The sequence below is a fragment of the Notothenia rossii genome, assembly GCF_949606895.1.
Source record: "Notothenia rossii genome assembly, chromosome: 12".
Classification (NCBI taxonomy): domain Eukaryota; kingdom Metazoa; phylum Chordata; class Actinopteri; order Perciformes; family Nototheniidae; genus Notothenia; species Notothenia rossii.
In genome coordinates, this window is record NC_136911.1 from 854,769 (window position 1) to 878,130 (window position 23,362).

General features: G+C 41.3%; 2 protein-coding genes across 2 annotated transcripts in view; both read left to right on the plus strand.

Moving 5' to 3' along the window:
- Positions 1-7,571, plus strand: part of prex2 (phosphatidylinositol-3,4,5-trisphosphate-dependent Rac exchange factor 2) — an 85,482-nt gene extending 77,911 nt beyond the window's left edge. Inside the window, exons 32-33 of the mRNA XM_079661814.1 lie at positions 5,533-5,600; positions 6,888-7,571. Of these exons, the coding sequence (XP_079517940.1) occupies positions 5,533-5,600; positions 6,888-6,933 (114 nt within the window). The 3' untranslated portion in view covers positions 6,934-7,571. The remainder of the gene's footprint in view (positions 1-5,532; positions 5,601-6,887) is intronic.
- Positions 7,572-7,702: 131 nt separating this feature from the next.
- Positions 7,703-23,362, plus strand: part of cUnh8orf34 (chromosome Un C8orf34 homolog) — a 64,485-nt gene continuing 48,825 nt past the window's right edge. Inside the window, exon 1 of the mRNA XM_079661468.1 lies at positions 7,703-8,499. Within this exon, the coding sequence (XP_079517594.1) occupies positions 8,431-8,499 (69 nt within the window). The 5' untranslated portion in view covers positions 7,703-8,430. The remainder of the gene's footprint in view (positions 8,500-23,362) is intronic.

The following is a 23,362-nucleotide window of genomic DNA, read 5'->3' on the forward strand; positions in this document are numbered from 1 at the left end:
CCTAGTGCAACTCCACACTACGGTGCTGTGTACCGGAGGGGAGAGAGAGATACGGCTGATACTTGACGATCTGGCGGAGAAAGGTTGTGGAGCCTCCGTTGATATGCCGTTGTAAATGGCTTGATGGAAAGCAGGTGTGTAGTCGGGGAGGGTGCACAGCTGATTGCAGCAGGTGAGTGGGGGTTGAGCCGGGAGCCAGGAGTGACAGCCACCACGCACACACAAACAACACAGACAGGGGGAAACAAACAAACACAAAGGAGACGGCTGGAGCAGTACAGCCACCACAGCGTTACCTAATGCAACTCCACACTACGTCTTACCGTGTACCGGAGGGGAGAGAGAGAGAGCAGCGAAGGGGGGAGAGAGAGAGAAGTAATACGGTTTCCTGATAAAGCTGTGGAGAGTATGTGCTGCAGGGAGGTGGATGCACAACGCACCCAGGAACCAACGCTAGCTCCGGTCCTTTTTACTGTTAGGGTAACTGTGGACTCGATGTCCTGACAGGCTGGTATTTGTGCAACCTGCACAAACACAATACTGCACCATGATTACAATGTAAAACTACCGAAAAATACCAGCTCACTAAAACACAACCGCTCAAACCAACTACAAACTACTACCGCGGATTGGGCAGAGAACGAGTCAGAGAAAGTTAACTCCCCCATGTGACGCAATATGACGCGTTTGACGTATGACGTTAAAAAAAAGCAGTTTTTAGTAGCAGAGCTCAAAACGACTCCTTTCCCTCTGAATTCCTTCTGTCTTGTAAAACATATCGAATCCTGCATTAACATTTTTAATTGTAATTTTCAGGCAAGGTTAAGCATAAATGTAGTAAAAAAACAAACCTGCAAGTTGCTCTTTAAACGTTTTATGACTTGCCGTGAACTGAGGAAACAGTGCCTTCTGACTGCAGACAGAGAACAGGGGATTTGTGTTTCGTCCAGAATCATTCAATAAACAGCATGGAGTCAAACGAGGCGGATTCATCAGACATTTTGAGCTTCTTCGGTCATTATGTGATTCCTCTCAGACACTAGGAATCCATTTCTTAAAGCAGCCGGCAAGAATATTCTCTGGTGTTGAAAGAAGAAATCGTTTCTGTCCACATTATCATTTACTCCACATCTTCTGCTTCTGTTTCACCGCTATCTGATTCCAATCTAATCCCATATGCATTTCTCTGCAAGCTGAATGTGAATCAGAATCAAATGAGACGGTGAGAAAACAGGAAACAAGAGAATGGAGAGAGTCTGTTTGGGGAAAAGGGAATACATTGATGTTACTCTCAGAATTCACATCTTAAGATAAGATAAGATCAAATGGACCGGTTTGAATTCAAATCAAGTTCAGTAGTTTATTTGATATTGAAAAACAGGACGGCACAGATTCACACAACATTAAAGATTAATACAATTAAAGATAATAATAAATGGTATTTGTAAAGCACCTTTCATTGCTAAAAGTAATCCCAAAGTTCTACAAGAGGCATAATAGACAGAATCAAAGGCTTTTTTTAAATTAAGGTTTTTAGGCCTTTCTTACATTTGAAATTAAAATTAAAATGATATACAGTGAAGTCACTTTTAAAATAAGAAATGAATTAAATGAACATATATACATATTTGGGTCATATATATTACATATATGCACATGTATGTGTGCAGGTAAAAGGTTATTGTGAAAAAGTGTATATTTGATACAGTACTTTACTTGTATTACTTTTTGCCCCCCTTGTTGTGCAAACACATTTTTCAAAAAAACTCAAAATTCTGACTTTTTCACAAAAATCTGACTTTTTCGAAAAAATCTCTAAATTCAGACTTTTCTTAATACTTATGGAAGTAGTCATCACATACAGAGCATCACCTAGTTCCTGTTTCTCAAAATATTGACTTTTTTCTGAAAATCTGAAAATTCTCAATTTTTCAAAAAATTCTGACTTTTTCTCAAAATCTGGAATAATGTTAATAATCACTGGTCACCGGCTTGATCTTCAACCTCAGGATCCATGTATCTGTGATCCTCTCCAGAATGGAAGTAGTCATCACATACAGAGCATCAGCTAGTTCCTGAACAGTGTCCTTCACATGCTGATATCCAAGAGAGGGAGTTCCACAGTCACAAGATGGAGGAATGCCGGTTCTTGTAGGAAATCATAAATCCTCCTGTCAGGAACAAAATACTGAGATTTTCTCTAAATCAGACAATTCGGACTTTTCCTCAACATTTCTTAAAATTCTGACTTTTTCTCAAAGTTCAGCTTTTTTGCAAAATTCAGTCTTTTTTGCAAAATGCTGTTTTTTTTCTCAAAATATCTGACTTTTTCTTAAAATTCTGACTTTTTCTTAAAATTCTGACTTTTTCTCAAAATTCTGACTTTTTCTTAAAATTCTGACTTTTTCTCAAAATTCTGACTTTTTTACAAAATGTTGCCTTTTTTGCAAAATTCTGACTTTTTCTCAAAATCTCTAAATTCTGACTTTTTCTCAAAATCTGGAAGTAGTCATCACACACAGAGCATCAACTAGTTCCTGAACAGTGTCCTTCACATGCTGATATCCAAGAGAGGGAGTTCCACAGTCACAAGATGGAGGAATAGAAAGCAGTATTCAATGTTTACTTCAGATTAGCTCCACGTCAGAAATGATCATGCTTGTCATATGTCTCTCTCCATAGAGGCTGAATCATCATGTTAATCACATAGCTATCATATGCCTCAAACAGTCCTGATGCTCTTCTAGGTAATCACACATCCTGTCATGTTCACAGCTACAGTTGATACCTTTGTTAGCATGTTGCTCTCATGTTGGAAGAGGACATTCATGATTTTCATAACTTATATGTATTACATATTGCTGCGTGCAGAGAGTAGATTTAATTCCTGCTCTCAGAGTTCTGGGCTGAGGGCCAAGAGGAGGAAACTGTGTGACCTTCAGCTCCAATGCAGCACATCCAAATCCTCCTCACAGAGGGCGTGGTTCCACATGGTTTTAATGAAACGTGCAGGGCTGCTGAATTGATCTGGTTTCGTTCCTCAGAAACAGAACTGGAAAAACCGCTCATACATCCCATAGCTCTAAAACCTGTTTCATGGTAACACTGATAAAAGTCTGCAGCTGTAAAACACTTAAAGGAGGGGTAGGTCATTTTGGAGAAACCAGCTGGAGTGCGCTAGAATTAGAAAATACACAGCCGGAGAAAATCTGCCACTTCCTCACAGAGCCCTTCCTCCAACACACGAACGCGCACATGACCAATGAGGGCACGAGATAAGTTTGTCGGCTCAGATGATTGGTCAGTACCACGGCTTCCACAGATGACATGTTTTATGGATTTGTTGTCAAATCACTTCAGATATTCATTGCTATCAGGATGTTAAGAGCATTCCATGGAATATAACAACAAGTGTTTCTCCAGCCGGTTTCTCAAACTTACCTACCCCACCTTTAAAGGCACCTTCACACTACATATGAATATGTACAATAAAGCTTATAAACCACACTGTTATCCAACACTGAGCATTGGAGGCAGAGCTGAGGAGAAATAGAGGCTCTTTAATCATCATTAAAGAGCCTCATTTGTAAAGTCAAATGTAACCAAAATGAAATGCAAACATCCCTCATTAAAGCAAGCAGCCCGTTATTTGTTTAAATGGAGCTGATTGGACGGCTTTCTCAGGATGTCTTCCCGCTCTCTCCTTCCTCAGCATTCAGCAGAGGGTGTTATGGGGGATTTGGATCAAATGAGTTCAATCACAGCTTGCTTTGTAAACTTCTGCCACTTGTACGCAAGATCAAAAGACACATTCCTCCCTGGTGATACTCAGTTGTCTCCTCATTGATGTTCCTTCCGTCTCAGCAGTCTCTGTTTTAGATGCGTGAACAAACAGACACCAAGAGTCTGCAGGAATATAACAACGTTGGGTACCACTTTACAATAAGACTACCCATATAAAGGGTTTACCAATAGTTTGTAATTCTTTTGTTAATTAGGTTGTGAACACTTTATAAATCCTTAATAAGCTTTTATAAGACATGAGATAAACAGGGCAACTGTGACCGGTTGCTTGCCAAATAGTGAGCCCACATCTATCTGTACTGCTAAGCCTTATTAGAAACGGTTGTAACTCATAAATAAATGGTCATAAAGAGATGCCAAGTCACATCAAGATGGAAGGGGGGGGGGGGAATCAACTCAGTGAACAACAGATACCAAGGATGTTGCCTGAGGAAGAAGACGAAGTGAGCTAGGTAGCCAATATAAGGCTAAGTCATCTTGCCAAATAGTGAGCCTTTTCTTAATGATTAATAAAGTGTTTACAACCTAATGAATAACCCAATTGTAGATCTTTTATGAATCCTTTAAGAGTAGTCTTATTGTAAAGTGGTACCCAACGTTTATTATGATTCCAAATACACGCAGCATTTAAACGTGGGAGTGAATTGCGGAAAGAATTTTGCACGAATGGCTGCATCATGATCAGACTTATCTACATCTGATCTTCTGCAGGAGGGCTTTTAGACGTTGCATTTCTTGTTGGAAATGTAATCTCGTTTGGAGAAGGGCTTACAATCAGTCTAAAAGTCAAAGCATGGGTGCAAACAGAGTCACTTGGGTCTGTTAGGGTTAGTATTTGATGGTTTGTTAGACAGTTGTTGACCCAGGAGGAAGAACCCTTTTCCTTTAGATTCTTATTCTTGAGCCACGTCAAAGAAAGCCTTTAGTTCCTCCTCCAGGCGCCATCAGATATGTGTGTTTGGAGATCTTTAATCCACTTGTTGGAAAGACAGCGAAGTAGTTCTTCTGTCCTTCAGGGTCAGAGTGTGTGTGTCAGTGATTGCTGATGCTATCCTGCTATCTGAGTCTGACGCTGAGATAAGTGAGAGGTCAGCTGATCAGAGACGAGATGACCTCCGCAGACACTGATTACATCTCTGTGTGTGCGTCACACAGGAGGAGCAGGCGTCTCTAAAGTTAGTGTGTCAGTAAACGATACAAACTCTTTGTCCCCTCACAAATACCTCTCTGCAGACTACAGAGGAAAGAGAGGAACCATAGGAAGCAGCTGGAGATTTCATATTAAAGCCAAAAACGATGAACGAAATTATCCCTTTTTTTCTCATTGGTGACCGGTCAAATGTAAAATGCATGTTTTATTATTAATGAGTCTTAAAAACCTTTTATTTTTACCTTAAGGCTATTATAACCTCTCCTGGGTTAGCTTGATCTTCATTTTCTTCTTATATATTTAGAAATGGTTTCCAATGCTTACATTTTTCCACACCAATTTGTTTTATATGTTATGATTTTTATTTTAGGGTCCGTAGCAATATGAATAAGACTCGTAAGGATTCCTTTTCTCTCACGGTGGCAAATGTGAATTGTAAATCTATAAAGCCTTTTATTTCTACTTAGTCTAAGGCTTTGAAGTTCTTATATTATAACGTGTGTGTTTCTTTTAATATTTTCCCGCCTGTTGCATTTCCTCTAAATCCACGATCTCACGGTTTCCTTTCTGTGTTTCAGGGAGCGAGAGTTCAGAACTCAGCGAAGAATCTGGGCGTGAGAGATCGAACACCGTCATCTGTCCCGAGGTAACACACACACACACACACACACACACACACACACACACACACACACACGTGTTTTTGTGCAGTGTTGTAGCTATTGGTGTGTGCTTTTTGTGTTAGCTAGGACTGTAATTGTGTGTGTGTGTGTGTGTGTATGTGTGTGTGTGTGTGTGTGTGTGTGTGTGTGTGTGTGTGTGTGTGTGTGTGTGCGTGTGCGTGTGCGTGTGTGTGTGTGTGTGTGTGTGTGTGTGTGTGTGTGTGTGTATTGTGCAGCACTGAGACTCCTCCCCCTCCCCCCTCTGTTAGTGGGTGAGGTCCTCAGTGTGACAGGCGGCCCTTTGAACCTCTTAGTGAAATTGACAAATATAATTAACTGTGTGTGGATGATTAGTGCGGAGACGCTGAGAGGGTGGGTGGGTGGGTGTGTGTGTGTGTGTGTGTGTGTGTGTGTGTGTGTGTGTGTGTGTGTGTGTGTGTGTGTGTGTGTGTGTGTGTGTGTGTGTGTGTGTGTGTGTGTGTGTGTGTGTGTGTGTGTGTGTGTGTGTGTGTGTGTGTGTGTGTGTGTGTTCTCTTATCTGTGCAGTAATGTTAGTGAGCGTTCACCCTGCAGCGTTGTCTCCTCCAGATCTGAGCGTGTGATTATTATTTAAATTCCAGCAGGGCATGAAATACAGCCGAGAGCAAAGAAGGCTGTGCGTGAGACAGAAACATGTGTCCAACGTGGAGGAAAATGTGAACTAACATGTCGTTAAAGTCACGATTCCTGCAGAACACGCCATCAAAATGTGTTGATCCTTATAACGTTAATAAGTGAGTTCACCCTGCAGCCTTTTCTCATCGAGACCACGAGATGTGAGCGGCGTAATCGATTATTTAAACTACAGCAGGGAATTAGAAGCAGCTGGTATGTCTAAAAATGTACAGAGAATAAAATAAATACTGATGATTTAGCAGATGATACAGAACAGTGTTGGAACAGTCCTGTTTCCTGCAGAACAGAACACACCCATGCTTCACTGTGACAAGTGCAGTTAGGATTCCTTACGCCATATTTTAGAATCGTCCCTCAATAGTTCCTTTAGCAGCAGCAGCACTCACCCACCTCTAAAGCCATGTTTATCTGTTGGGATATATGTGTTGTTGTTGTTTGTTTACAGCTCAGTGTCGGACAGTCATTCCTCCGTGCTGACGTGCAGCTTATTTTCTGATTATTGCTCCAAACCAAGAGCACTTTAAACACACTGCTTTGTTTTTATGCGCTATGCAACAGAATGTAATTAAGACACGTCTGTCTGTTTCTCTCTTCAGGTTGTATAAGCTGTGCCAGCCTCCACCCCCCGATGGCGACCCATAATGCATTGGGAGAAGCCGATGAAGGATGCACCAATAAAAGAAATCCGTTTTTAAATCTCCACAGTAGCTGCCTAAAGTGTAAATAGAATAAGGAAATAGTATTTTTTAATACTTCATATTTTTATTGCTGTACTTTATAAATATTATGGTTTTATTTCAATGTATCTGAAAAGACAATGACTCAGAGCGAGAAAGCATCAAATGAGCCCGATGAAATCATTCATTTGAGTTCAACATCTAAAACATAAATGTTCTCCTCAGCTCTGCCTCTATAGCTCAGCGTTGGATAACAGTTTGTTTTCTAACGTTATTGTAAATATTCATTTGTGTGAAGGTGCCTTTAAGGGTTTTACAGCTCCAGATGTTTATCAGTATTATGAATCAGGTTTGAGAGATATTCTGCTTTTCTATATGGACAGAAATCAGGATTAAAGTGTCTCTGTTACTTCTTATTGGAGGCCTCGATCACTACTATGCAAACAAACAAACAAACAGGTGGTATTAAATCAATAAGCTCCAGCAGAGTTAACACGCTGGCATTTATATGAGAAGTTATAAAATGTATGAAGACTTGAAATGACCTTTTTATACGCCACTAACCCGTTGTTATAATGTATTACAAAACTTTGATATCAAGAATTGACTCTGTTTATTGAGCTTTACACATTTCACATCACGCACACATTGGTTTAGGATTTAGTGTTGAATATATTATATTTCCTCCTTCAAATGAACACAGGTGACTAGAATTACTCAATATATGGAATTGACTTTTTTTATCTCATAATTTAGACTTTTTATTCCATATTTAAGACTTAATCTAATGGTTATGGCTTTTTATCTAATATTTATGACTTTTGAAGTAATTATTGTGACTTTTTCCTAATAATTTGGACTTTATAACTCGTAATTATGACTTTGTATCTCATAGATTCAACGTTTTATCTAATGATTATGGCTTTTGTCTCATAAGTTTTTAAGTCATTATTGTGATTATTAGTATTATCTGATCATTTGGACTTTCTACCTCATGACTCATATTGACTTTTATTGAATAATTTAGTCTCTAGATCATGGTAATGGCTCATTTGTCAATATTTCCAACATTAAACTCACAGTTATTGCTTTTTTATGTCCTGATTATCACTTTTCTATCTCTAATTATGGCGGGAATGGACTTCCATAGTCCAAGATTTAACACAAAACAAACCAGTTGATCTTCCGGTAATTAGAAGAATGCCTCTGCGCACCTGCTGTTGCGCAGCTGGCTGTCGGTCAGGCGGACCCGGATCAGGAACCGGAGAAAAGGCTCTGCTGCAGCCGGAGAGGAGGGTCTGTTTCTCCGTCACTGAGCTCCACAGAGGGGGGGGGATGGTGATGATCCTCCGCCTGCACACCCTCTCTCTGCAGGACATCTTTTGGGGACATATGGCACATTTCCATCCCCTCATGATCTCATCCCGATAAAAAAAAAAAAACTCCACAGTCAGTTTTCCTCATGGCGTCTCCGCAACAGTCCCGGATCCAGTCCTACCTGGAGAAGAACAAAATCGGACGGCTATTTGAGGTGAGTGCCAAGTTTAGGAGACATGAAGAGAGACATGCACGGTGCCCACTCCCTCTTTACTCTGCTTTAAAGCCTCTGCTGGTGCACTCTGGTTAACAAGAGATCATGTAGTGCAGGAACTCAGAAGGATGAAGGATGCACATGTCCATGCAGCATTCTGCACGTTTAGGGAGGGTTCTGCAGGACGGGATACTCTGAGGGAAGTTATAGAGGCAGTTGTAATCGGGGTGTGTTTAACAAGCCTCTAACTACCTGCCTGTGTGTGCGTGTGTGTGTGTTTTTGTGTGTGTTTGTGTCACTCGGGGATGTCTGTATGTCACTCGGGGATGTCTGTGTGTCAGTCAGAGATGTGTGTGTGTGTGTGTCAGTCAGAGGTGTGTGTGTGTGCGCGTGTGTGTGCATCCCGGGGTGATTCTCAGCATGACTTCATCCTTTAGTTTGCTGCTGGATCTCCTTGTTGTTGGCACACTGAGGGAGGGATGGAGAGAGGAGACATGCATCTGCTTACATCTTGTACAAAAAAAGCAGTTGTACTCTATGTCCATGAAATGCAGAGTAGGATGACATGCAGTGTGTTTTATGGCATGTGTGTGTTTCACAGAATGCTGACATGTCACTTTGTAGCAGCAGCACACGGGCTGCATGTTAATGTGAGAGGAGTGAGGTGTGTGTGTGTGTGTGTGTGTGTGTGTGTGTGTGTGTGTGTGTGTGTGTGTGTGTGTGTGTGTGTGTGTGTGTGTGTGTGTGTGTGTGTGTGTGTGTGTGTGTGTGTGTGTGTGTGTGTGTGTGTGTGTGTGTGTGTGTGTGTGTGTGTGTGTGTGTGTGTGTGTTCTGTTTGTTTTTCCATCGCCCCGCTCCACCTGCCCCCCCCCCTCCGAGCATCACTTTGTGTTTCCTCTGTGCACAATTACATGGTGTCGCCTTTATGTGACAACTGGAGCTGATTAAAACAAAGATCACACAGCTTTTATATATTCTCTCCTCCTGCTGTGTGTCCTTTACACACCCAGCCGAAGCACACGAGCTGTCCCAGTGAGTTTCAGACTGAATGGTGTGTGTTCCCCCTCTGAATGAGAGAAATCTCTAGTTTCTTCTACCTCTTGTTGAAACGCTTGAAAAGCTTCTGGCCGTCTCGTTGTTGTCCCGGAGAAAAAGTCATCCATGTGCACCGAGCTGTGCAGAAGCAAGCCTCTCTCTCAGGAGCAGAGGATGAGGAGGGATCTGTCATTTCCCTTTTCTATCTGATCCACAGGGTTGGCAGCAGAAGTAATGATACAGATGTTCTGCTGGGTGCGTTCACTGAAAGGAGGGATTGCAACTCCAACATGAGTCTGGGGAGATGACAGAAATGAATTTCAAAATACAAAGCAAAGAAATGTCTGGGTTTATAGATAATCTGGCTAACTCTTGGACCGATCAGCCCTTTATTCTTTGTGTGTTTTTATGACTCTACTTAAAGTGGACCTTTCATGCTATATTTGAATAATATAGTGTAGGACCATACCTATATAAGGCATATTTATACTTTTTATTTTTCTAAATACCAAACAGATCATGCATTTTAGCCATTCCTCATTTCGCTCAATTGAACACTGTCTTTGCATCATGGGCTGATTCTGTGAGAACAGCACCATCTACAGGCCTGGCATATGTACTACAGCGTCTCCAGCACTTTCCAACGGCAATGTCCGTGGCTGTCTCCTCCTGATTGGTGGAGTTGGTCCAATAGCCGTAGCGCCACTTCTGTGACGTCATAGAAGTGTTCAAATCTGGATCAGTCTGTATCAGATCTGTTGCAGCCCCTTTTTAAGAGATTTGGGTATGGAGGAAAATAGAGAGGGTTGTGTTTTCTGACACTTGGTGAGTTCCCTGGAACACCGGGGACACATGTTCATGTAGAGAAGACGTACAAAAGTGCATTTTGCATGATAGGTCCCCTTTAAAGGTGGGGTAGGTAAGTTTAAGAAACCGGCTCGAGATACACTTGTTGTTATATTCCATGGAATGCTCTTAACATCCCGATAGCAATGAATATCTGAAGTGCTTTGACAACAAATCCATAAAAAGATTCATCTGTGGAAGCTCATAATTATGAGGTAGAAAGTGCAAATGATTAGATAAAAGTCACAATAATGACAAAAAGAAAATCATAATTATAAGATAAAGTCTTAAATATGGAATAAAAAGTACTGTCAAAGCACGACCAATCATCTGAGCCCGGCTAAAGTAACTGGATGGCCTACCTGCCTGTCAGCCTTCCATCTGTGCACAAACTTATCTCGTGCCCTCATTGGTCATGTGTGTGTTGGAGGAGGGCCTCTGTAAGGAAGGGGCAGATTTTTTCCGGCTGTGTATTTTCAAATTCTAGCGCACTCGAGCTGGTTTCTCCAAAATGACCTACCCCACCTTTAAATGATCCACAACTACTTCAGGAGCAAACGGCTAAACATTACCCTCTTTTGTCGTGGCCCAAAAACTGAAACCAAAACAATAGTTTGTCTCTTCTTAAACCAGACTTTCTGCAGATTAATTACATCCCTTATATGGTATGATACATTTTGGCACAATAAATCCACCTTTATGTTATCTCTGCCGTCGCTTGATTGTAAGGAAGCCTACAGGGACAATCGGGTGGGATTTGAGAAAGGCTTTGTCACATTTATTTGAGCTAAAGTGTCGTTTTTTGGGCAATAGAAATCTAAAGTCCCATGCTCCTCAATTATTGTGACGTACAAAATACTTAGGACATAAAGAAATGTGGAAATTGAATAGAGCAAGAGGCACAAGGGTGCATATAAACTGCTCAAATGCAGCAACAAAGGGAGGATCTGAGGCTCTGAAATGATGATGTTTTGCTTAAACTGAACCTAATTCAACAATGAAGGAGCAAGTTCCTCACAGTAAGACACAGACAGAGTGGGCAGTAAAGGAAGTCATCTCCACAGGACGTCAAATAAATGATCCCTCTGGTTGTTTCCATGAGAGCAGCAAAACCCAAATGTGTCTGAGCAGCATTACTCTCTTAAAGGTCATCTTCCTTTCTGCAGGAATATGATGTGTTCAGGAGCCTCAGAGCACCTGGGCGTCCTGCAGGAAATGATGTGTTCAGGAGCCTCAGAGCACCTGGGCGTCCTGCAGGAAATGATGTGTTCAGGAGCCTCAGAGCACCTGGGCGTCCTGCAGGAAATGATGTGTTCAGGAGCTTCAGAGCACCTGGGCGTCCTGCAGGAAATGATGTGTTCAGGAGCCTCAGAGCACCTGGGCGTCCTGCAGGAAATGATGTGTTCAGGAGCCTCAGAGCACCTGGGCGTCCTGCAGGAAATGATGTGTTCAGGAGCCTCAGAGCACCTGGGCGTCCTGCAGGAATATGATGTGTTCAGGAGCCTCAGAGCACCTGGGCGTCCTGCAGGAAATGATGTGTTCAGGAGCCTCAGAGCACCTGGGCGTCCTGCAGGAAATGATGTGTTCAGGAGCCTCAGAGCACCTGGGCGTCCTGCAGGAAATGATGTGTTCAGGAGCCTCAGAGCACCTGGGCGTCCTGCAGGAAACGATGTGTTCAGGAGCCTCAGAGCACCTGGGCGTCCTGCAGGAAATGAGCTGCTCTCTATACTTTCTTTACTTCCTGTTCTGTAAACTCCACCTGATCGATGCATTTCTTCATGATTCCTCTCTGACATCGGTCCCTTTCATTTACTCTGAGACGCAGCGTCTGATTTCCCTTCACACTGATCCCCTCCCCGAGCCCCTAATGAAATGGTTGCTGTGCAGAGATCTCGAGTCCTCCAGAAAGCGAAGAAGAAGCAGCTTTTTTTTGATAATTGAAGGAATTGCACGTCAGCCACTTTATGATTAATTGATTTTCTTTGCAAACACCTCTTTTCCAATCACTGCAGTGCAGCAGGAGGAATTACAGTGTGATGCACATGTTGATGCAGAAGTGTGTGTAACCTGCATTTGAACTCGTGCAGCAGCGACTAGTTTGAGATTCAAACCCCTCTGTTATTCATCTGTCAGTCATATTTTCGGTGATTTATTTGATGCAACAGGGAGATGATGGATCATATGAGAGAGACTAAATCAAACAATGTCCTTGGATTGAACTGTAATTGTTGCTGAAGAAGTCAAATTGTAAGACATAACACGGTTTTGTGGAATAATAAGAGTTATTTTTAAAGTCTGGCTGTCTCCTAAAAGCTTGAAAATATGTCTGATAATATCTATGATTCTGCCTCAGCTCCGTCATGATTACTTGCTGATATAAATGATTGGATCTGATTCATTAAACTGAGGGTAAAATACATAACATGTTAAATAATCAGTGTAATTGAATCAGATTAGATGTGCTTAATTGATCCCTAATTGGTAAAGTCTGCAGCAGGCATTGCATTATGAGGGAATATATACACCTCAACGGTAGAGAGATAGAAATCTATAGTTTCTGTAGAAAACACCCAAAAACAAAATAGAGGAATACGTGTTTCTTATTGTGTATTTCTCTGTTGTAGTTAACAAGTGTAACAGCCTCACACTTCCCCGCACACGGCAGGAGGAATGATCCCAAGTAGTTTACAGATTTTAAAATCGATGACAAGGAATAAAAAACACCAGGGAGCTGAACGTCCAATCAGGCGAGACGTTCAAGTGCACTGAGGCTGCTCGGTCAAGTTTAGTGACTTGAGAGACACACACACACACACACACACACACACACACACACACACACACACACACACACACTCTCACACCCTGACCACACCCACACACACACACACACACACACACACACACACACATACACACACACACTCACAGACACACACACACACTCACACCCTGACCACACCCGCTCACACCACACACACACACACACACACACACTCACACACTGACCACACCCGCCACACGCACACACACACACACACACACACACACACACACACGAACCAACGAACACACACACACACACACACACACACACACGGCCACACACACCAAACACACACACACACACACACCAAACAGACACACACACACACGTACACACACGCCCACACACACTCTCAGTCTGACATATTGATCCCCTCAGAGGTCATTTATCGGACTCTATGATTGGTCTTGAGTTTTCTTGCCCTGCAGCAGACGTTGTTCTCTGACTCCCTGCACGTTATTTCTGCATTCATGAATTTGTAATCGTACACAATATGGATTTTTTTAAAGCAAATACCTCTAACAGATAATTACCTGAGACTTAGAGATCATTTGTGTTTTAAAAACACGTTTGTATACGGCAGTTTCTGCAAAACTGAGGATAACAAAGGACGTGATGAGCATCTTCTAATATTAAAGAGAATAATATTCTGATATCAGCATGTAGTGTCTCTACTGCGACATGTTTCCATGCTTTAATGTTCAAAAGCTTTCTCTTGGACTCTGGTTGGTCAACCTGAAGTTACAGCATTATCCAGATCTCTTCAGTGAAAGATTGGATTTGTTTACTTTTGAAGGTGTTAAATCCATGTTAAGCTAAATATGACCCATAGATAGTGTTACCTATAAAACATGTCTGCATGCTTTTCAACATATAATATTAAGCATCTCTGGTCTGAAAGTAACCAAAATGTCGAAACATCAATAATTCAGTCCCCTTTTTACTCATGCAGAGAAATGACACTCGCCATATTTCTTATTCTGTTTAAATATGTAAGCAATGATGGAAATGGACTTGAGGCGAAGCTGCAGGAAGAGGGAGGGGATCTATTTCCTGTGAGTATCAGTGGGCATACAGATTCTCCTCTGATGAGTTCAATTATGATAGTCATTTAAAACATATAGTCTTATACTCTGATTGCCTTTTACTCTGTTGAATTGTATTTGTAGTCTTGTATGTGTTTAACAGAGACGTATGTTAAGGATTTGCATTTCAGGAAGGGTAAAGGAAGTAAGAGGTGGATTTTGAAATGTTTAAAGGACTGATGGGTTTAATGGTTTAATGATGGGGTGTTTAGATGAAGCCTAAGAGAGGGTGGGACCAGTTGGATATTCTCTCTATACAGTGTGACTGTGAGCTGTGTTCAGGCCATGTTCTCCTCTGAGGATGAAGCTGCTCTGTTCCTGAATTCAGATCCATTTCACTTGTTTATTGACTTTCTTTATTACTTTATTAAAATATAACAAAAGACAAACTTTGTCCATGAATCATTTATCACTTTCTCTGAAGACTTGCCTCCACAAACATCACGTCACTCTCCTCTCTTCCTCCGATAACGACCTTTCTCCGGATGTGACCCTGCATTCCCTCGTTCCTCTGACAAGCAGGAGGTAAATCAGACGGCTGAGGGACAGGGGGACTCCTGGGGGTTGGAGGAGAGGTTTCTGCATTTTAATGTTTTAATACAAGGACACGCATCCCCAGAGAGTCTGAGTATCGCTGAGGAGACGCAGAGGAACCTGTGATGCAAATGCATGCAGTATATTATACACAAGTATCAGTATATTCAGAGATGGTTAAAGTACACACATCCTTTACTGAAGTAGAAGTACACACATCCTTTACTCAAGTAGAAGTACACACATCCTTTACTGAAGTAGAAGTACACACATCCTTTACTCAAGTAGAAGTACACACATCCTTTACTGAAGTAGAAGTACACACATCCTTTACTCAAGTAGAAGTACAGATACTCGTGTTAAAGAACTTTGAAATGTACTTCAGTAAAAAGTACCCATAACTAGCAGCTGTTTTAAAGAGTACCTGACCTCCCTTTATATTAATAGAACAATAATGTCATTGTTAGCTAATGAATGTTTCCATGGTGACTAACGGCAACATGACAACGTTTTCATTGGTCCCTCTTCTTTAGAGAAGACCAGGAAATGATGGATACACGGATCGTGTTCAAATCAATAGGCACGCAATGACTCTAAATAATAATGATCACGCCACCAAACACACATTCAGACTAAAGGAACCAGCCTGTTTGGAAAATGAGAGAAGTAGGAAGTACAGGTATATGAGTTCAACATGTAAGAAGTAGAAAGTACAGGTATTTGAGTTCAACATGTGAGAAGTAGAAAGTACAGGTATTTGAGTTCAACATGTGAGAAGTAGAAAGTACAGGTATTTGAGTTCAACATGTAAGAAGTAGAAAGTACAGGTATTTGTGTTCAACATGTAAGAAGTAGAAAGTACAGGTATTTGAGTTCAACATGTAAGAAGTAGAAAGTACAGGTATTTGAGTTCAACATGTAAGAAGTAGAAAGTACAGGTATTTGTGTTCAACATGTAAGAAGTAGAAAGTACAGGTATTTGAGTTCAACATGTAAGAAGTAGAAAGTACAGGTATTTGTGTTCAACATGTAAGAAGTAGAAAGTACAGGTATTTGAGTTCAACATGTAAGAAGTAGAAAGTACAGGTATTTGAGTTCAACATGTAAGAAGTAGAAAGTACAGGTATTTGTGTTCAACATGTGAGAAGTAGAAAGTACAGGTATTTGAGTTCAACATGTAAGAAGTAGAAAGTACAGGTATTTGTGTTCAACATGTAAGAAGTAGAAAGTACAGGTATTTGGGTTCAACATGTAAGAAGTAAAAGTAAAAAGTCATCAGAAAAATAAGTAGTGGAGTAAAGTACTGATAACAGAACAATGTACTTAAGTACAGTAACAAAGTATTTGTACTCCAATACTTCCCACCTCTGAGTATATTGCCTCCCTCATGCAGTATATTGCACAAACAGTATTCTAGTGTCAGTATATTATATAGAACTCGTAGCTCAATATTCCCAAGGTGCATGCAAGAGCTGAGCTTGAATTTCAGCAGGTTTACAAAAGGAAAAGAACAAAGCAGCACCACAGAGATCATGGAGCTGTTTCTGCTCTGTCAATATCTCCAGTTTATCTGCTCATGCACCTCTCTGTGTGACTAGAACACACACCTATTGTGATGCCATGTTTTCCTACCTGTGCTACTGATTACACTGCAAGAGAATATATCTGTTGTTGACTCTCAAAATTCTTATTGTGTCTTTTGCTTTTGCTTCACATCAAAAGTATCTTTAAAAGGGCCTTATTCTGCCCCTTTTCAGGTGGATATCAGTATGTAGTGTCTCTACTTTAAAGAGTCCTCTCCTGCTGATGTTCAGGTGTATATCAGTATGTAGTGTCTCTACTTTAAAGAGTCCTCTCCTGCTGATGTTCAGGTGGATATCAGTATGTAGTGTCTCTACTTTTAAAGAGTCCTCTCCTGCTGATGTTCAGGTGTATATCAGTATGTAGTGTCTCTACTTTAAAGAGTCCTCTCCTGCTGATGTTCAGGTGTATATCAGTATGTAGTGTCTCTACTTTAAAGAGTCCTCTCCTGCTGATGCTCAGGTGTATATCAGTATGTAGTGTCTCTACTTTAAAGAGTCCTCTCCTGCTGATGTTCAGGTGTATATCGGTATGTAGTGTCTCTACTTTAAAGAGTCCTCTCCTGCTGATGTTCAGGTGGATATCAGTATGTAGTGTCTCTACTTTTAAAGAGTCCTCTCCTGCTGATGTTCAGGTGTATATCAGTATGTAGTGTCTCTACTTTAAAGAGTCCTCTCCTGCTGATGTTCAGGTGTATATCAGTATGTAGTGTCTCTACTTTAAAGAGTCCTCTCCTGCTGATGCTCAGGTGTATATCAGTATGTAGTGTCTCTACTTTAAAGAGTCCTCTCCTGCTGATGTTCAGGTGTATATCGGTATGTAGTGTCTCTACTTTAAAGAGTCCTCTCCTGCTGATGTTCAGGTGTATATCAGTATGTAGTGTCTCTACTTTAAAGAGTCCTCTCCTGCTGATGTTCAGGTGTATATCAGTATGTAGTGTCTCTACTTTAAAGAGTCCTCTCCTGCTGATGTTCAGGTGTATATCAGTATGTAGTGTCTCTACTTTAAAGAGTCCTCTCCTGCTGATGTTCAGGTGTATATCAGTATGTAGTGTCTCTACTTTAAAGAGTCCTCTCCTGCTGATGTTCAGGTGTATATCAGTATGTAGTGTCTCTACTTTAAAGAGTCCTCTCCTGCTGATGTTCAGGTGTATATCAGTATGTATTGTCTCTACTTTAAAGAGTCCTCTCCTGCTGATGTTCAGGTGTATATCAGTATGTAGTGTCTCTACTTTAAAGAGTCCTCTCCTGCTGATGTTCAGGTGTATATCAGTATGTAGTGTCTCTACTTTAAAGAGTACTCTCCTGCTGATGTTCAGGTGTATATCAGTATGTAGTGTCTCTACTTTAAAGAGTCCTCTCCTGCTGATGTTCAGGTGTATATCAGTATGTAGTGTCTCTACTTTAAAGAGTCCTCTCCTGCTGATGTTCAGCTGTATATCAGTATGTAGTGTCTCTACTTTAAAGAGTCCTCTCCTGCTGATGTTCAGGTGTATATCAGTATGTAGTGTCTCTACTTTAAAGAGTCCTCTCCAGCTTATGTTTAGGTGTATATCAGTATGTAGTTTCTCTACTTTAAAGAGTCCTCTCCAGCTTATGTTTAGGTGTATATCAGTATGTAGTGTCTCTACTTTAAAGAGTCCTCTCCTGCTCATGTTCAGGTGTATATCAGTATGTAGTGTCTCTACTTTAAAGAGTCCTCTCCTGCTCATGTTCAGGTGTATATCAGTATGTAGTGTCTCTACTTTAAAGAGTCCTCTCCAGCTTATGTTTAGGTGTATATCAGTATGTAGTGTCTCTACTTTAAAGAGTCCTCTCCTGCTCATGTTCAGGTGTATATCAGTATGTAGTGTCTCTACTTTAAAGAGTCCTCTCCTGCTCATGTTCAGGTGTATATCAGTATGTAGTGTCTCTACTTTAAAGAGTCCTCTCCTGCTGATGTTCAGGTGTATATCAGTATGTAGTGTCTCTACTTTAAAGAGTCCTCTCCTGCTGATGTTCAGGTGTATATCAGTATGTAGTGTCTCTACTTTAAAGAGTCCTCTCCTGCTGATGTTCAGGTGTATATCAGTATGAAGTGTCTCTACTTTAAAGAGTCCTCTCCTACTGATGTTCAGGTGTATATCAGTATGTAGTGTCTCTACTTTAAAGAGTCCTCTCCTGCTGATGTTCAGGTGTATATCAGTATGTAGTGTCTCTACTTTAAAGAGTCCTCTCCTGCTCATGTTCAGGTGTATATCAGTATGTAGTATCTCTACTTTAAAGAGTCCTCTCCTGCTTATGTTCAGGTGTATATCAGTATGTAGTATCTCTACTTTAAAGAGTCCTTGAAGAGAGGTGTTCAGAGTTCTGATAGACTGACATCTTAAATATCTTGTATATCATATTTGTTTTGTATGAATGTCTCATATGAATGAAATGAATCTGTGTTCCTTGTAAAATAAATATCTTGCTTAACGTTCACATCTTTATCAATTAGTTTGTATGTATTTGTAGATGTTGCAACTATACAGAGAGGAAGGTTTGTTTTTCTGATCCTCCGCCCTTCAGTCACATGACCTTCCTCTCCTCAAACTCTCTCAGTTTGAGGAGCTAGTAATCGTCTTTCTCCCTGGAGGTTTGTCCTTGAGCTTTTTCAGAGGACTCGTGTCTTTTGGCCGGCTGACAGATCGTCAATTACCTCCTCCAAGAACCCTTTGTAGTCACTTTGCGACCGTTTCTTGTCTTTTGTCTCGTTGTGGTTTGGTCCTTTTTGTATTAGTTCCTATTTTGCTGTGCTCTTTTCTGAAGCTATGCATCTATTTCTATTAGTTTTTGGTAATTTGTGTTTTGTTTTCAGCCTTAGTGTTTTGCTTCGTTGTCATTTAGTCCTTTTGGCACCTTTTTCTCCCACTTGTAGTTGTTTTGTGTCTCCTTGTTGTTTTGTGTCTCCTTGTTGTTTTGTGTCTCCTTGTTGTAGTTGTTTTGTGTCTCCTTGTTGTTTTGTGTCTCCTTGTTGTAGTTGTTTTGTGTCTCCTTCTTGTAGTTGTTTTGTGTCTCCTTGTTGTTTTGTGTCTCCTTGTTGTAGTTGTTTTGTGTCTCCTTGTTGTTTTGTGTCTCCTTGTTGTTTTGTGTCTCCTTGTTGTTGTTTTGTGTCTCCTTGTTGTTGTTTTGTGTCTCCTTGTTGTTTTGTGTCTCCTTGTTGTTTGTGTCTCCTTGTTGTTTGTGTCTACTTGTTGTTTTGTGTCTCCTTGTTGTTTTGTGTCTCCTTGTTGTAGTTGTTTTGTGTCTCCTTGTTGTAGTTGGTTTGTGTCTCCTTGTTGTTGTTTTGTGTCTCCTTGTTGTTGTTTTGTGTCTCCTTGTTGTTTTGTGTCTCCTTGTTGTTTGTGTCTCCTTGTTGTTTGTGTCTCCTTGTTGTTTTGTGTCTCCTTGTTGTTTTGTGTCTCCTTGTTGTAGTTGTTTTGTGTCTCCTTGTTGTAGTTGTTTTGTGTCTCCTTGTTGTTTTGTGTCTCCTTGTTGTTTTGTGTCTCCTTGTTGTAGTTGTTTTGTGTCTCCTTGTTGTTTTGTGTCTCCTTGTTGTAGTTGTTTTGTGTCTCCTTGTTGTTTTGTGTCTCCTTGTTGTTTTGTGTCTCCTTGTTGTTTGTGTCTCCTTGTTGTTTTGTGTCTCCTTGTTGTTTGTGTCTCCTTGTTGTTTTGTGTCTCCTTGTTGTTTTGTTTCTCCTTGTTGTTTTGTGTCTCCTTGTTGTTTTGTGTCTCCTTGTTGTTTTGTTTCTCCTTGTTGTTTTGTGTCTCCTTGTTGTTTTGTGTCTCCTTGTTGTTTTGTGTCTCCTTGTTGTAGTTCTTTTGTGTCTCCTTGTTGTTTTGTGTCTCCTTGTTGTTTTGTTTCTCCTTGTTGTTTTGTGTCTCCTTGTTGTTTTGTGTCTCCTTGTTGTTTTGTGTCTCCTTGTTGTTTTGTTTCTCCTTGTTGTAGTTCTTTTGTGTCTCCTTGTTGTTTTGTTTCTCCTTGTTGTAGTTCTTTTGTGTCTCCTTGTTGTAGTTGTTGTTAGTATTTCCCTCTCTGGTACGTCTCTCTTTCTCTGACATTTGAAAGGTGAAGACCAGAGAGACTCCTGATATCATGCATACAAACATATCTAACTGTTTCTCCTTCTGTGAGTCACTTTGCATTAAAGTGTACTCGTATATATGACATGTTTCCCCATCTGGAGCGAACATCGTCCTCCTGTCCAAATCAGTCTGATCTCCTTTTGTTTAAAGCAGCTGATTAGCATAGAGAGTGGAACGTCTCCTTGTTCTGCTGGGGATGTGACTTATATAACGCATACACCTTTATATATTTATATATTATATTATAAATATATATATATATACGTCTCTTGTTATGATGTTATTGTGGAGGGTGAAGGTGAGGTAAAGAGTTCCTTCTGCACATCTAAACTCTGCAGGAAGTGCTTCAGTTTCACAGAGGAGACGTGGGCAGGGTGCTGATGAACCTGCTCTAATCCGTCCATCTGTCTTTTTACTCTCTCTGTGTGTGTGTGTGTGTGTGTGTGTGTGTGTGTGTGTGTGTGTGTGTGTGTGTGTGTGTGTGTGTGTGTGTGTGTGTGTGTGTGTGTGTGTGTGTGTGTGTGTGTGTGTGTGTGTGTGTGTGTGTGTGTGTGTGTGTGTGTGTGTGTGTGTGTGTGTGTGTGTGTGTGTGTTCCACTGGGTAACACACTCAGTCCTGAGCACCACCTCGCTGCAGTCATCCATCAAAAGGAGCGATCAGGACGTGGAAGCCCCGCGGATCGCATCGATGTTTTGATAGTTTGCCTTCCTGAATGAGTCCCTCCCTGACAGACCTCCTGTTGGCGGGTTTCAGTTCAAATGAGCAGCAATTACAAGTTTCACATCTGAGCTTTGTTATGTTTTGTAATCGTTAGACGCAGGAATATATTGCAGTTGTGAGAAGAGAAAGTTTGTGAACTCCGTTAATATCTGAAGAATCAGGACTTCACATTGTCTGGAGCTTCTTATCCTCGCACACAGTGACAATAACAGATTGTTGGTGTACGAATTGTTCTTACTTCCTGGAAATACTTGATTTGTTTTAGTGCTGGATGTTTGCAGGATTTAAGACACACAGATTACAACACTCACATTTCTGCTTCTAGATTTGAGTAAAATGTCTTTGTTTTTATCTTACTTTGTTTGAATCTTGTAAAAAAATAGAACTTGAATTATTTCCGTGGCCATCTTTGTGTAAATGACCCTTCTTCTTCTTCTAGTTGTTTTTTAGACGTTTCACCCATTATTGCAGTAAATGGGAGTGGGGGGGGAAGGGGGTTGTCCGGTGCCTTGCTCAAGGGCACCACGGCAGGGCAGGAGGTGAACTGGGACCTCTCCAAGTAGAAGTCCATACTCCATACTCCATGTTTAGGTCTGTTCGGGGACTTGAACCGACGACCCTACGGCTCACAGTCCAAGCCCCTACTGACTGAGCCACTGCCGATAAGATAATGTAAGAGGTGTTGATCCCAAATTGGGACATGTCTGCGTTGCAGCAGAATACACAACAACAAACAAAACAAGGCATTGCACATAAGTAGAAATTAAATTGTAGAAATAAACAATTCTAGAAATTAAACATCTCAAAATAGAATTAAAACAACATTAAAAAGTAGAAAATATACAGTTGGCCGTGAAGATACAAAAATCTATAAACTCTGATAATTAGCAGGACATTATTTACATTAAGAGTTAGGGGAATGGAATATTAAATATAAATGTAGAATGAACATTGTAGATTTGGGTCCTTTTCTGTAGTAGTTGAGTTCTCCTTCTTCCTCAGACTCTCTACAGCACTTGTACTCTGGACTTGTATTTGAAGTCCGCTCACAATGATTCAGATAAGAAAGTTCTTGCACAAAGCTTCTCAGGGAGGTGTGTGCATAAGCTGCAGGTTGATAAAGGGCTTGAGTGTGCTGTGTGTTCTCCTAAGGCACCTTACTTCCCTGTAGATGCATCTTGTGAGGAGCGTGTTGAACATCTTAACTTCATAAGTTCCCTATGTGTATATATATATCAGGCAATAACACCTGAGCTCTGTTAAGTGCCCCGATAAACCTTCATCTGTCCGTCGTCTTGTATTCTACTTGTTTATCTAAAATCTTTGAATCTTTGAATCTTGAATCTCGTTTAGTCTGCAGACGAGCGTCTCTTCCTGTTGGACTCTCTGTTTTCTGCTCTGAGGCAGCAGGGTGTCCCTCTGGCCAATTACCTGATTAACTTTCTACACACACACACACACACACACACACACACACACACACACACACACACACACACACACACACACACACACACACACACACACACACACACACACACACACACACACACACACACACACACACACACACATCCCATCCCTCCCAAGAGACACACAGGGTGTTTCTGAATGTCGAGGAGGCTTGCTTGGTAGCACATGTCTTCCGAGTCAGGTCCTTCAGAAGCGAGGCAAGCATCCTTCCTAGCCTCGGAAAACAAAGAATGGTGGAACAGGCTAACAGGTGAGCAGCTGTGCGTCATATGAGAGGCCCCGCCTTAAATGGAGTGCGATTGCCGCCAAAGATTTGGAAATTGGTCCGTGCGCAAAGCATTGTGGGGATTTTAAGACCGCGGAGTCTACACATGTTCAGCCTTGACATTTCCCGCAACGAAGTACGCCGGCCTCGTTAGAATTCCAAGTCTGCTGGACATTGGAACAGTCCTTCGGCGCCACTCCATGACGTAGCATCCTTGAAATAGTGGCTCTGGAGCAGCTTTCCTCGACATGGAGAAACAACCACACACACATGCAGGAACATGAGCACGTCCACAAGGACTGCAGTCCACTAATGACTCTTACAATATCACACACACACACACACACACACACACACACACACACGACAACGCCCACAAGGACATACACACACACACACACACACACACAC